This window comes from Panthera uncia, unplaced genomic scaffold, assembly GCF_023721935.1.
Source record: "Panthera uncia isolate 11264 unplaced genomic scaffold, Puncia_PCG_1.0 HiC_scaffold_163, whole genome shotgun sequence".
In the NCBI taxonomy this organism is placed as follows: Eukaryota; Metazoa; Chordata; class Mammalia; order Carnivora; family Felidae; genus Panthera; species Panthera uncia.
The window spans coordinates 67283-81272 of record NW_026058283.1 but is presented as its reverse complement, the minus strand read 5'-3'; the positions used below and the strand labels follow the sequence as shown (position 1 = coordinate 81272).

General features: G+C 37.1%; 1 protein-coding gene across 2 annotated transcripts in view; it reads left to right on the top strand.

The window, feature by feature from the left end:
• Positions 1-13990, top strand: part of LOC125917260 (E3 ubiquitin-protein ligase NEDD4) — an 86123-nt gene that overhangs the window by 45649 nt on the left and 26484 nt on the right. For both annotated transcript variants that reach the window (XM_049623517.1, XM_049623516.1), the window contains exons 4-8: positions 1544-1646; positions 7192-7358; positions 9457-9574; positions 9666-9833; positions 13504-13569. In XM_049623517.1, coding sequence (XP_049479474.1) covers positions 1544-1646; positions 7192-7358; positions 9457-9574; positions 9666-9833; positions 13504-13569 — 622 coding nt within the window. The remainder of the gene's footprint in view (positions 1-1543; positions 1647-7191; positions 7359-9456; positions 9575-9665; positions 9834-13503; positions 13570-13990) is intronic.

Genomic DNA, 13990 nt, shown 5'->3' with positions numbered 1-13990 from the left:
TATAAGAGAAGTCACATATTTCACTTCTGTAGAAGTCTTGGAATATAAATCTCTTTTCTTTTTAAACTGATTGTGGCATCTGCATACCAATAATAAATAAATGTTTCTTCTCTTAATTGCCCTAGTAGCCTGCTTGTTACTTTTTCAAATTCTTTCTAGTGTCTTTCTCTTTAAAAAAAAAAAAAAAAAAAAAAAATATATATATATATATATATATATATAAAATAATTTATATCTTCTGTCTGTATGGACTATCACTGCAAGTGCAGAAAGAACTTGAAATCAAATAGGAAATGTACTACATTCTTACACGTTTTGAGCCCCATTAAGTCCAAACCCACAGGCTTAATGTCTAGTTTGAAAGACATGAAAATGTCACTATAGAGAAACTCTTGTATAAAACATTATTTGAGCAAATTTTCTGTATCCATCCATTATAGCAGCAAGTCAATGTTCACATTCCCCTAAAAAATGGAGACACAAGCCACATTAGTGGCCTTGGAAATAAACATCAGGGATTCTGTTGACCACTCAGGAAAGCTAGTTTCCAAACTCATGAGAGTTGTACAAAAGATTAAGGGAGGAGGCATTAAGTGGGGTGGGGAAGGGAGTACCTTTCAATAAAAGATAGAATAAAGATAAGACTTTCTTGTTAAGAAAGACAAAGAGTAATTGGTTACATAACTGATGTCTATAAAAATCACCAAAATATCTTTGCAGAAAACTAGGACAAGGAAGAACTTTTTAAGTATATAGGATGTTGAAATTGGTGGGGACAAATAGACAGATTTAAAACTTTTAAAATATTAATACAATGGACAGCAACCTTTAGCTTGGACAACTCATTATGAAAAGACGTTATTCATATACATTATAAAATAAAATAGATAAATTAATGTGTGACAGACTCAAACAGCTGTCAAAGAAAGACAGTAGGTTTCAGACAGTTATCAGGCCTTGCTCTCCACTTTTCTATCATCCTGTAGAGTATGACTAGATAAGTATCCCCAAAGTATATCCCTGAGGCTGCCTTTCCCTGTCCGCCAAATTCTCTGGTTTCACAGAGTATACAAAATCTAAAGTTCTCTTGTTTCACGTGGACCTCATCATCTGGATCATCCCTTCCTCCTCTGTGTATCCTGTAAGCCAGCCAAACCCAACAACTACCCTTTCCTTCGGTGTACCCCAGGTTTCCCATCGTTTCCTCATTTTTTAGTCTTTTCTCCACTCTTATGCCTTTCCATTCACTGCCACGGATCAAAATCCTCCTCAATCTGTTAGCACCAATTCAGATGCAACTCCTTCACGTTCTCCCTGATCTTTTACTCAAACTTCCTTAGCATCTTATTTATTTCATAACAATATTTATTTATGTCTATTACTTTTTCTCCACCACCCACTCCTTTTCCTAGCTGTCTTTTGTAGTAGAGTTTGTCTTTGGGTCTCCTCTAGTAGCTAGTAGGTATTCGTTAAACTTTAGTTAAATGAGTGCTTTTCTTCTTAAGTGTTAAAGTTTTGCGAATAATTATTTTCTTTTCTACAGTCACAAATCAAGAGTTAAAGGTTATCTGAGATTAAAAATGACTTATTTACCTAAAACCAGTGGCTCAGAAGAAGATAATACAGAACAGACTGAAGAATTAGAGGTGAGATTTTATAAATACTTGGTTCAATGAAAAGAAAATATCTCATTTCTTATTTTACTATACCTTGAAGAAAAAATAACTTTATTCAATGAAGTTAATGTGTGCAATAAAAATTATATACCTGGGTATTTGTTTATTTTACCTAATCATTCATTAAACATTTCTTTCCTCTGAGGACATTTCTGTATAATGAATGGCCATTACTGAGGGCATTCTTAAAGGTTAGTGAATAGGGAATATGATGTTTATAAATGAAAGTATTTATTGTAATTAAGTTATCAACTCTTTCTGTTTTTTCAGGGTTTTCTAAAACCATGTCATATTCTCCTCCATTAAAGTAAGAATATAATTTACTATTTGTAAGCTAAATATATAGAAATTTTAAGGAGACTACTGAGTAGGAACTCTTTTATGAAATATAATTCTTGTTACTTTTCCTCTCATAGTTGCAGTGAGGATGGGAGGACTCATAGGAAAGGAGGGGAATGGAGGGGGGAAGAATTCAAGTGATCTAATAAAAGGCCATATTTATTTGAGGCAAATAGAATTTAATAATTTTCGTGGATGACAGGATATGAAGAAGTCCAAGTCAACTATTTGGGCGGAGCTACATGCATCAAGGGTGAGTGAGGAAGAGGCAGAGAGCATGTATTTGGAATAGAATTGGATACGGAGTTAGTGACTGGAATCCTAGTCCCGAGCTCTGGTACTAGTGAGCCAAGTGACTGTGTGTCATTCAATATCTCTGAACCACAGTGTCTTCATTTGTACAATGACTGTTGTACCAGATGACCTCTAGGGTTTCTTCCAGCAGAAAAACTCATGATTTGAAAAAGGAACAAAAGAACCCTGTCTTGAATTTCCCACTGAAGCAACAACATTTACTGAAAGCACATAGTATATTGGCACCAATATGCTTTGGAGAGTTTGTTTGTTTGTTTGTTTGTTTGTTTGTTTTAGAGAACAAAAATACAAGCAGGGGAAGGGGAGAGAGAGAGGGAGAATCTTAAGTAGGCTGCACACTCAGCATGGAGCCTGATGTGGGGCTCAGTCTTACAATTATGAGATCATGACCCTGAGATCATGACCCAAGCTGAAATCAAGAGTCAGATGCTTAACCGACTGAGCCACCCAAGCACCCTTAATTTGGAGAGTTTTCTTGCATGTGCCTTCCTCAACAGTCATGCCTCTTTGGCTGAGGGTCTGGTTAGGTCTCCAGAAGAACCGTGAAGGTAAAGGACCTCCCAAGCACTGGACTCTACCTCAGATACCCACATACCTTGGGTCAGAAAGCTTGAGAACAAGCCATGCTTTTGCAAGAGAGCTTTCTGGGAATTTTTTATATGCACTAATAAGATTTTACTTTGTGGGGGAAAGCTGTAATAATAGAAGGAAAAAAATTATTTAAATCACAGAATATAGTTAACCCTTAGTTGGGCAATCAAAAAACTTGGTATCCTCTCTTAAGCCTATATTTGTTTATTTGATTACCTTTTCTTTTTTAGTTTTTCTCTAGCTTATTATATAAAAATCACTTTTTAAAAATTCTAGGTATTTATTGGGTCGAAGTTTCTCTACCTGACGTTTTGGTGCGTAGGGTATCTGCATAATGAATACTGTTTGAAATGAAGGATGCCTGCTATAAAGAAAGAAAATTCTTAATTTAGTAACTTAAAAAAACTTAACAACATTTCATTATTTAGTAACCTGCTCCAAGTTTTGCCCACACACACGTATCATAGGTACCTTATTCACAGTTTAGTGTCTGTGGGTAGAGTTCCTTCACTTCATTTTGTGGCCTCAGGTCTCAATGTTTGAGTTCCCTCAGAATGCACCTTATAATTTCAGTAGATGTAAGCATGTAGGAGTTTATTTATGAAAGGCCTTAGGAATTCAAACACATGAGTCTATGCTTATTTATCTTCTGTGTAGCTAATGACCAGAGAAGTCTTGTCTTTGACATCTAGCTTGTGAATATATAAATTCTACCATTTAAAGAAAAACAATGGCATTTTCAAAAGAGTGGCTCACTCAGGCAATTTGTATTTCTTAGTATGTTAAAGTCTGGCTGTAATAGATTATTGTTTAACATTCGATTTTTGTACCTTTGCAACTTTAGACTTAGTTGTATGTATTTTACAAGATTAACATATAATGTGTGTTGTAGCTCTAAATGCTTTCTTTCTGACCTTCTTTGACTCCATTAAATTGTTGGCAATCACATACTAGCTTATCAGTAATTAAATAACATTGATACTTAGAAAATATTTCATGAAGAGTATTAGCTGATATATGTTTAATAGGGAGGCATTCTATACAAAAAAAATGAAAACTCAGTCTTTCTAAACAGTATTCAAATGTACAACTGCACTTTCTCAAACTTGAAACAAGTTTTTAAAAACTGGGCCTTCAATTAAATTAGCTTTTCCTGGGGCGCCTGGGTGGCTCAGTAGGTTAAGCGGCCGACTTCGGCTCAGGTCATGATCTCGCGGTCCGTGAGTTCGAGCCCCGCGTTGGACTCTGTGCTGACAGCTCAGAGCCTGGAGCCTGCTTCAGATTCTGTGTCTCCCTCTCTCTGGCCCTCCCCCGTTCATGCTCTGTCTCTCTCTGTCTCAAAAATAAGTAAAACGTTAAAAAAAAAATTTAAATTAGCTTTTCCCCTTCTCATTTACTTAGCATAAATTCGCTAAGTAGACCTTTAAAAGAGACATCTTTAAGAAGATTTTAAAGAAATAATCTTGGGGTGCCTGGGTGGCTTGGTTGGTTAAGCAACTGACTCTTGGTTTCCACTTAGGTCATGATCATGTAGTCTGTGGGATCAAGCCCTGTATTGGGCTCCTGCGCTGACAGCACGGAGTATGCTTGGGATTCTCTCTCTCCCTTTCTCTGCCCCTCGCCTGCTCGTTCTCTTTCTCCCTCTCTCTCTCTCTCAAAATAAGTAAACATTAAAAAAAAATAACCCTCTGGTACCATTTTCTGAGCTCTAAACGTGTTTACAATCCTTTACAGCAGAAGTGAGGACCCTTTTATTAATAAATTTCATTGATCTACAGAAAAATAATCAATGACCATATTTTTAAAAACAAACTTTTTTCAAGAGAGCAAAATATAAAAATTCAACTCACATACTTTTAAAATCAAGACCAGAGAACTAAAATTTGATTTAATATATTCAAGACTAATTTTTAGGAATGTAAATCCTATATTATGATCATTTAAAGGAATGGAAAGGGGAGAGAAAAGGAAGGTAAACATAGATGGAAAGAAAAAGAGGATAAAGAGAAAGAAGAGAATGGAGCAATAAAAATAAAGAAACAAAATTAAAGAAGAGGAAAAAAGGAAAACAATAGAAGAGGTAAAAAGGAAAAAATAAGGGTAAGAAAGAAAAGTAGTGAATTTTACTTCCCATCCAGATCCCTTTTTTTCCAGACAAATTCTTTGTCTTCCTCTCTCCGTACCCACCACCCCACCCTTGTTCACTTTCTGTCCTGCTTCAGTCTAGAACCCTCCCACCAGACCAGCCAGAGACATCAGCCTTGCTGGAGAAACCCCTGTCCTTTTCTCCCTGATGCCAGAAAAGATTCCTTTCCTTCCCAGTTCTTCTCCCTGATCCTTTCTTGTCAGATTTTGCCTTCCGACATAAAAGAATTCTCTTCCACCTTCTAAGCCATCCGCTGGCCAGCAAATAGCTGTCCTTCAGGGCTAGATCCCCACCCAGTGCTTCGAAAGAAAGACAGTATATGTTAAGGAAATTATTTTTTTGCCTGTTACTCTGGTACCAATTATGTTTCTCAGTTTCCCATTTTTCTTTCCATTTTGATTTGGTAGTTTTTGTCATGTACAAATTGGGGGGTTTTGTAATCAAATCCGTCAACCTTCTTTTTCATACTTAAAAGCTTCCCCACTCTTAGATTATATTTTTTAAATCCCCCAGCCTTGTTGTAATACATGTTGTTTTTGCTTTCTAACATTTCAACATTGCTCAGTCTATAACATCCTGGTAGAAGGTAGCAACCCAGATAATTTTTTTCTTTTTTCACAAGTTTGAAATGTCTTTATCATATCCTAAATTCCTATAAATTTGAGTCTCTTTCTGGGCTTTCTAATCCATTCTATTGAGCTGTCTGTCCATGTGTGTACCAATTATTGTGGTTTGTAATATATTTTATTCAGTAGGGTTAATATTCACTCCTTTTTTTAAAAGCTGTATAGAGTTTGTAAGGTTTTGTTTTGTTTTTTTAGTTTATTTATTTATTTTGAGAGAGAGCACATGCATGCACGTGAGTGGGGTAAGGACAGAGAGAGAGAGAGAATCCTAAGCAGGCTCTATGCTGACGTGGGGCTCACTCTCACAAACCATGAGATCACCAAGAGTCAGAAGCTTAACCAACTGAGACACCCAGGCTCCCCCTTCTTTTTTCTTTAGAACTGTGGTGGTTATTCTTGCTTGTTTGTGTTTCTGTTTGAACTTGAGAATTGCCTTGTCCCATTATTTTTAAAAATCTGTAATGTAGTTTTAGCGGAATCTTGGCAACTTTATATATTAACTTGGGGAGAATTGATACCTTAGTGAGACTGAGTCTTCCTAACCAAGATCATATTATGTCTTTTCATTCATTCACTTCTTTCTTTATGTCTCTTTAGGAGAATTTTTAAGTTTTCTTTATTCATTTATTTCTGCCTTCCTAGCATTATTGGTATTTAGTAGGACCTTTCACTACTGCCTTTTCTGTTAGGAGTTTTCTTATGTAAAAACATGCCATTAACTCTTACTACCTTTCAAGTAATTCCTTACCCTAACCACCCTAGCTTAGGCTTCATGTATATTTGCCCCTCACTATATCAGAGGAAATTTCCAGTGTCTTCTTGTCTTTTAAATGAAACAAAGAAAACAAACAGAACTTGTATTTCTTTGGCTATTTTATGACCTGACCAAAATGCCTTTCCATGGTCCATAGGAGAAAGAGAAAAATCAGACCAGAGAATCGTAATGGCTTTTCAGTTGCTAGAAAGTTGACTGTAGCAATTATTTCTGCATCACTTGCCTTTCCCTGCTATGCCTATACATATTTGAGCTTCATTTAATGATTTTTTTTCAGGTCTCCAGTAGTTGCTGATTTCCATTATAAACAAGGTGTTTTCACTGGAGGAAAGACAAAATTTGTGTCCTTCATTCATTTGCTTATAATTTAGAGAATAGCCTAAGATTACACTAGTTTAAATTATGTTTCTCAGTGCTTTCCATCATTATCTGTTTTTTTAGAAGTTCTGTTCTTCTCTCCTCTTAGGTATGTTTTAAAACTTTTTTGGAAAATGTTAAAAGTTTCAAGCGGAACTTAAATGTTATTATTTTGCTGGAAAAAAAAGTCTTCATTATCATAAAATATTCGTATTATGGTCTTAAAGGTAGACACTGTGCAAATTTTGTCCTTGCATAATTTCTGGAACTGGATATGCTAAATCTCTTTTTTAAATTTCCTCCAGCATAATTTATAAGGTGAAAAAGATCAAGAGCAAACTTAATTGTTACCACTCTGGTTTTCAGCCTGGCTGGGTTGTTTTGGACCAACCGGATGCTGCTTGCCATTTGCAGCAACAGCAAGAACCTTCTCCTCTACCTCCAGGATGGGAAGAGAGGCAGGATATTCTTGGAAGGACCTACTATGTAAACCATGAATCTAGAAGAACACAGTGGAAAAGACCAACCCCTCAGTATGTGCTGGTGACTTTCACATTCGTAATCTGAATACATTTTGACCACAGATTTTTATTTTGCAGTCATATCTCAAATGGATTAATAATAGTGTAGGGATCCATAAACTATAAAAATATGAGGATTTTTGTGGTTCAGGACTTTTAAAATGCCATCCTGTTTTTTTATTAAATGATTTTGTAATATTCAAAATTATTTGAGTCACAAATGCCACTCTTCTAATTGCTTCTTTATTTTAAATTACTTTGTAGCCACAAAGGATACATTTTTCTCTTTAGACTGGTTTAGAAAAATCTTGGAAATTTTTGTAGCTTGTTACTAAAGTATAATAAACTGTTAATTTCTACAGTACACTATTTTTAAATATAAATTACTGGGGCGCCTGGGTGGCGCAGTCGGTTAAGCGTCCGACTTCAGCCAGGTCACGATCTCGTGGTCCGTGAGTTCGAGCCCCGCGTCAGGCTCTGGGCTGATGGCTCGGAGCCTGGAGCCTGTTTCCGATTCTGTGTCTCCCTCTCTCTCTGCCCCTCCCCCATTCATGCTCTGTCTCTCTCTGTCCCAAAAATAAATAAAAAACGTTGAAAAAAAATTTTTTAAATAAATATAAATTACTTATAAAATATAGAGGACTGAATAACAAGGGTCTTTTGTTAAACACTCATTTGCCAGTCTGGTCAGTGTATACATAATTTCCAGTGCACACAGATCAAGGATAGAATGACCTTTGAGGTATTCTAATTGATGTCTCCTCAGTGACATTTTTCTTTTATTACCATCAGACCATATGTTATACATATACATTTACAAATGGCCCATTACTCACATTTATTATCAAATACCCTTCCACTTCTCCTCCCTTACAGTCTTATGAGGCTTTCTTTAGTCTTCTACTTTTTGACAGAGACTTAAAATTTTTATTTGTCCATTAACCTTCTAATTTTCGGCTTTGGTATTTTGAGTCTGATACAGTCCAAGCACTTTCATAGATAGTTTCTGTTCTCAGATCCTTCTAAAGCAAATCAGTGGTCATAGTTCTTCATGGTACAGAAGCATCTATCTCTGTAGAGATCTGTACAGATTGCAAATATGAAGGCACTATAGAATTCTACAAAATTGTCCTACTGCATACCTCAGCAGGCCTGACTTGAGCAGGATACATTTCTTTCACTACCATTGATGTCATTTTCAGTTAGCCTAAATCACATATTTAGGGGAAAAAAATCTGAAGCATTCCCTTAAGGTCATCTGTCAAAATTGAATTTTCTTCAGCAATAGTACAGTAAGAACTGATCTTTTGACTATCCTGGGATTATATGGCACTAAATAAATTAATAATAATTTTGTTATTAAATATTTGTATAAAATTCTTGATCTGATGGTCTGGCTGTACTAAATTCAAATAGCTAGAATAATAAAACTAATTAATGGGATAATGGTGTTCAGTCTGATTTATATAACTTTCCTACACTCAGACATGCCTTTTCTATGATAATTTTTCAGACCATGCCTATTTCTGTAAATGATCAAAACCAGATACTATTTAATCTGTAATCTATTAAGTTTTTAATTATAGTGTTTCTTACATGATCTTTTATTTTGCCCTCCGCATTCTTGTATGGGTAACTCAACTCTTGGCTTAATATCGATTCTGGAAAATATTACCAACTGATTCATGAAGATGTATAAGTAACTCTTAAAGCCTCTTTTTTATTATCTCTCTAGAGCTATTTTAGATTTTACTCATATAAATAACATGGCAAAATAATAATGTAATGAAATTATTTATGAAGCTCTCAGATATATTTATTCAACAAATATTTTTGAATGCCCTTCCATGTCAAACAGTATTGTATAGACATGGTGATAAAGTAAAATATCAAAGTCAGACATGTTACACATTTGCACAAAGCCTTAATTCCATAAGGTACTCTGAAGATACCAATGTGCCCATGACCTAGTCTGTGCATGTTGAAATAGCCTTTGACCCAAATAGTGAATTCTGATATAAGGTATTTTTTTTTTAATGGTCACAGCATCTGTGACTATCATCTTAACTGTCTTCAGACATGGATAATGGCTTGTATATCTCTAATACAGGGACAGCCTAACGGATGCTGAGAATGGTAATATTCAACTGCAAGCACAACGTGCATTTACCACAAGGCGGCAAATATCTGAGGAGACAGAAAGTGTTGATAATCGAGACTCTTCCGAGGTAGAAGTGATTTTCTTGTTCTTATCGATAGACACATGTTAAAGCAATAGATCAAAGTATGTGTGGATTAAGATGATTCTGTTTATTTTAGAACTGGGAAATTATAAGAGAAGATGAAGCCACCATGGATAGCAATCGGGCCTTCCCATCACCTCCGGCATCAAATAACTTGGATGTTCAAACTCATCTTGCAGAAGAATTGAATGCCAGACTCACTATGTGTAGAAATTCAGCCACCGGACAGCCAGTATCCAGCTCAGTAAGATGCTCTTAGATTTTGTTGTAGCTTCAGGATTTTATAAAATATGTGTTATTCAGTTCAGTATCTAACATTTACGTGAAATTTTGTGTTTTATCCCTGGTTTTATTGAGACATAATTGACAGACGACATTTTATTGGTTTAAGGTATGCAACATAATGATTTGATATACATATATATTATAGCTAAATTATTACCACACTAAATCTAGGTAGCATCCATCACCTCACATAGCTACAAATTGTTTTTCTTGTGATAAGAAAAAAATGTTGTCTTAAATGGCATGTAATAACGTGTTAGGGACTTTCGGACTTTATAGTATGCTCATGTTTCAAATATCTCCACTAATAGTATGGAGCAGAGTCATGGATAATCCAAATAGTCATTGGAGTCTAAATGTCCATTACATAAACTAGTCCCTTCCTGCCAGAGACTCCCAGGAACACACTTGTAATTAACAGTTTGGGTATATTACTCATTTCAGCAAGGAGAACACACACCATGAGTGTCCCCATAAGAGAACATTAGAAAAGACTTGAAGGATTTGGGTTCATGTTAGGTGATTTTGAGGAGGGCTTAAGGAAGCAAGACTTTGCTCTGCGTTGAATGCTGTCAGGAAGCAGGAGTGATTCTGTGATTGGGTATCTCACATCTTATGTATAGTGAGGCTAAAGCTATAATTAGTAAAAAGCAGCGGTCTCTCATATTTGTCAGAGAGAGAGAGAGATTTGGTATTTTGTGGCTTGGACAGTGTTCACATTTTGTCTGTGTCCAGGCATGATGACAAAGTGGTCTTGATTTTGTCTTGACCCTACTGATGAGTGACAGGCCAAGTCCTGCATGTCAGGGACTACTTTTCTTCTTCTCAATTATACCACATCTATCACTGGCACACATGTTTGACTAAGAGCCAAGGTACTTTGACTAAACAGGGGGATAGATGGCATTCTCTCTCCAGCAACCACTATCAAAATTGCTGAAATGGAGTTCAGATGCACGTATTCCAACAGGTACCGCCATGATGAGATCTATGTGTCCAGTTCTCTCAGGTGCATCATCAAAGGAGACCTTTCAGTGGAAGAAAGAGATTATTCTCTGAGGATCTATGGTCATTTCCAGTTGGCAGTCCCCCACGCTTCATTCAATCAGTAAATATTTATTGAGGGCTACTATATGCAAGGCACTGTATGCTGGTTAAAGTATTGGCACACAGCTAGGCCTGTTGGTTTAAGTATTGCCTGTGGCTGCTTTCACATTACACTGACAGAACTGAGGAGTTGTAACCGAGACTGTATGGTCCACAAAAAAAGATTAACTATCTGGATCATACCAGAAAAAGTTTGCTGACTTCCACGTTTGCACCTTCTTCAAGAAGCTTCAGGGTAGATAGTTTTGTATAAATACCTATGTGAATATCCAAGAGCAGATCTACCTTTCTGCTCCCTTTCCCTCCTCTCTTCTACCTGACTATTCTCTCTTCCGCTCATTTCGTTTTATTTTTTCATCAGGGGAGTGGGAACAGTCAAGACATAAAGGATATTGATTTGCTGGTGATAGATCACAGAAGCTCCTATTCCCTTTCCTCCTGTTATTTTGTTTGTTTACAAAAGTAACACATGGCATTCATGCAATGAAATACTATGCAGCCATGAAAAGAATGAAGTGGCTTTGAATGTACATGTTGTATGGAACAATCCCTAAGATGTATTGGTCAGTGAAAAACAGGAAGGTACAGAGCAGTGTGTTTGATACTCTACCATTTCTGTAAATTTTCTACTTGACAAAATAAATAGGTGTATCATATTTCTTGAAGATTAAACAGGAAACTGCTAACATTGCTCATCTCTGAAGAGAGGAACAGAATGAGCAGGACACATGTTTTGTGTACCTTTTTAATTTCATGCCATGTGCATATTAATTTAAAAAATAATTTATTATTTTAAATAATTTACTACCTGGGTGGCTCAGTAAAATGTCCAACTTTGGCTCAGGTCATAATCTCCTGATTCATGGGTTCAAGCCCCGCATCAGACTCTATGCTGACAGTTCAGAGCCTGGAGCCTGCCTCAGATTCTGTGTCTCCCTCTCTCTCTCTGCCCCCCCCCCCCCCAAAATAAATAAACATTTAAACAATTAAAAAATAATCATAATTTATTATTTTAAAGTATTCTGTGGCCACAGTTAAAAATTCAAACAGTATTGAAGTATATAAAATTAAAATTCAACCTTCCATCTCACCTCTAGCATATGCTCCCTCAATCACTATTAATGGTTTGGCATATAGTGTGCTAAACATTTTCTATATATTTATAAACATATATGCACACACATATATTTGTATATCATTTTTTTAACCTGAGATTATTATAGACATTGGACCATTTCAGTACATGTAGATGTACTCCTTTTAAAACTAACAAAGATGTGGGGCACCTGGGTGGCTCAATCGGTTAAGCAGCTGACTCTTGAATTTCAGCTCAGGTCATGATCTCATGGTTTGTGAGTTCAAGCCCTGCATCAAGATCTGCACTCACAGTATGGAGCCTGCTTGGGATTCTGTCTCCTCCTCTCTCTCTGCTCCTCCCCTGCTCTCTCTCTCTCAAAAAAAATTTATATATGTTTAAAAATTTAAAACTAATAGAATTATCAAACATCATCCCATTGTGCAAGTAACCTTTAATATACTTCACCAGTCTCCTATTGATAGGCTTTAGGTTATTTACAATTCTGTGTTATTGTGAACACTACTACAGTGGATATTTTGACTTAATTTATATGTCTATTATAATTTTTTTTATTATTTAATAATATCAAACAATTCAGATAGTGACAACAGCAGGCATATAAGAGCACAGGGAAAGAAAGAGTAAGGGATTTCTGGGAAGCAGGTAATCTAGAATGTCCAGAAGGTGGGTGTTGAGGTGGGAAGTGCTGACACTCTCAGGAACAGCTAGGTCAGGAAGCTGTGTTCTGTGCTATGGATTTCACCCTAATGACCATGAGAAGTCACTGAAGGGCTCTGAGCTAGAGAAGGATGTGACCCGATCTGCCCTGTAGAAAGCTCTCTGGCTACAGCACACAGTATGGAGGGCACATTTAGGGAAATAAGACTGGAAGCAGGGAAGTCTGTTAGGATGTTGCTGCAGTAATAGTCAAGGCGACAAATGATGAAAACTTGAAATAAAAAAAAAATACTTAAGCTAAAAGTGCAAGGAGAATATATTTGGGAGCTAGTAAAGAAACAGAACGAATTAAGATCTGGTGACTGACCTGGCTGTAAGGGACCAGAGGGGAGTCAGCTGACTGACTGACATCTGCCATGAGCTGGACTCAAGTGCTACCCCCGAAACAAGGAATACCCACCAAGGAACAGGTTTCAGTGGGTGTGGACAGGGGAAAACCGAATCCAGTTTGGGGCACAGTGAGGGGTATCTGTTAGGCATTCAAGAGAATGTGTCCAGGAGGCAGTTTAGGACCGAGGGCAGAAGAGGGAGCCGGAAGGTGGAAGGTATTGGCACATGGGTGGTATCGAGTGCTGAGTGCTTTCACACAGAGTCTCTACGGTCACTCTTCCTTCTGCCCCCTCATGCCCACCCCCACACTTTATCTGCCATTCAGAGACAAATCACAAACCTAAAGCTATTGTCACTCCTTCTTCTTTTTTATAAGAATCATTCCAGCAGAAGAGGCAGCTTACAAGCCTATACTTTTGAGGAGCAGCCTACACTTCCTGTGGTGAGTTTTATCCTCTCCCCTCATTGTCAATAAAAATAAGAAACTCAAGAACTTTTTTTTTTTTTTTTTGGACATTGAATATGAACATTTGACTGCCTAGTAATGAACCAATCCAGCACAGAATCTAGGTTCTTGGAGATAAGGTTCAGGGGAGGGGAACTGGGGGAGGTAGACCTTTTAGAGACAAAACGGGAGAACTCTGTCTCCCACAGTAAGAAAGCAAAGTGTCCGCACTGGTGACCGTGGGTGATATCCAGGCTGTGGCGCTGTGCTGGCTGGAGGTGGTCTGCAGGCAGCATTCAATTCGAGATTGTGGTGTCCAGCTGCCGCTACTCTGTGCACTGGCCCCTGCCACCCAGCAGCGGTGTCTTCCCCATACATGAAGCATCACATTGGGGCTCAGTCACGTGGACAGGTCTGC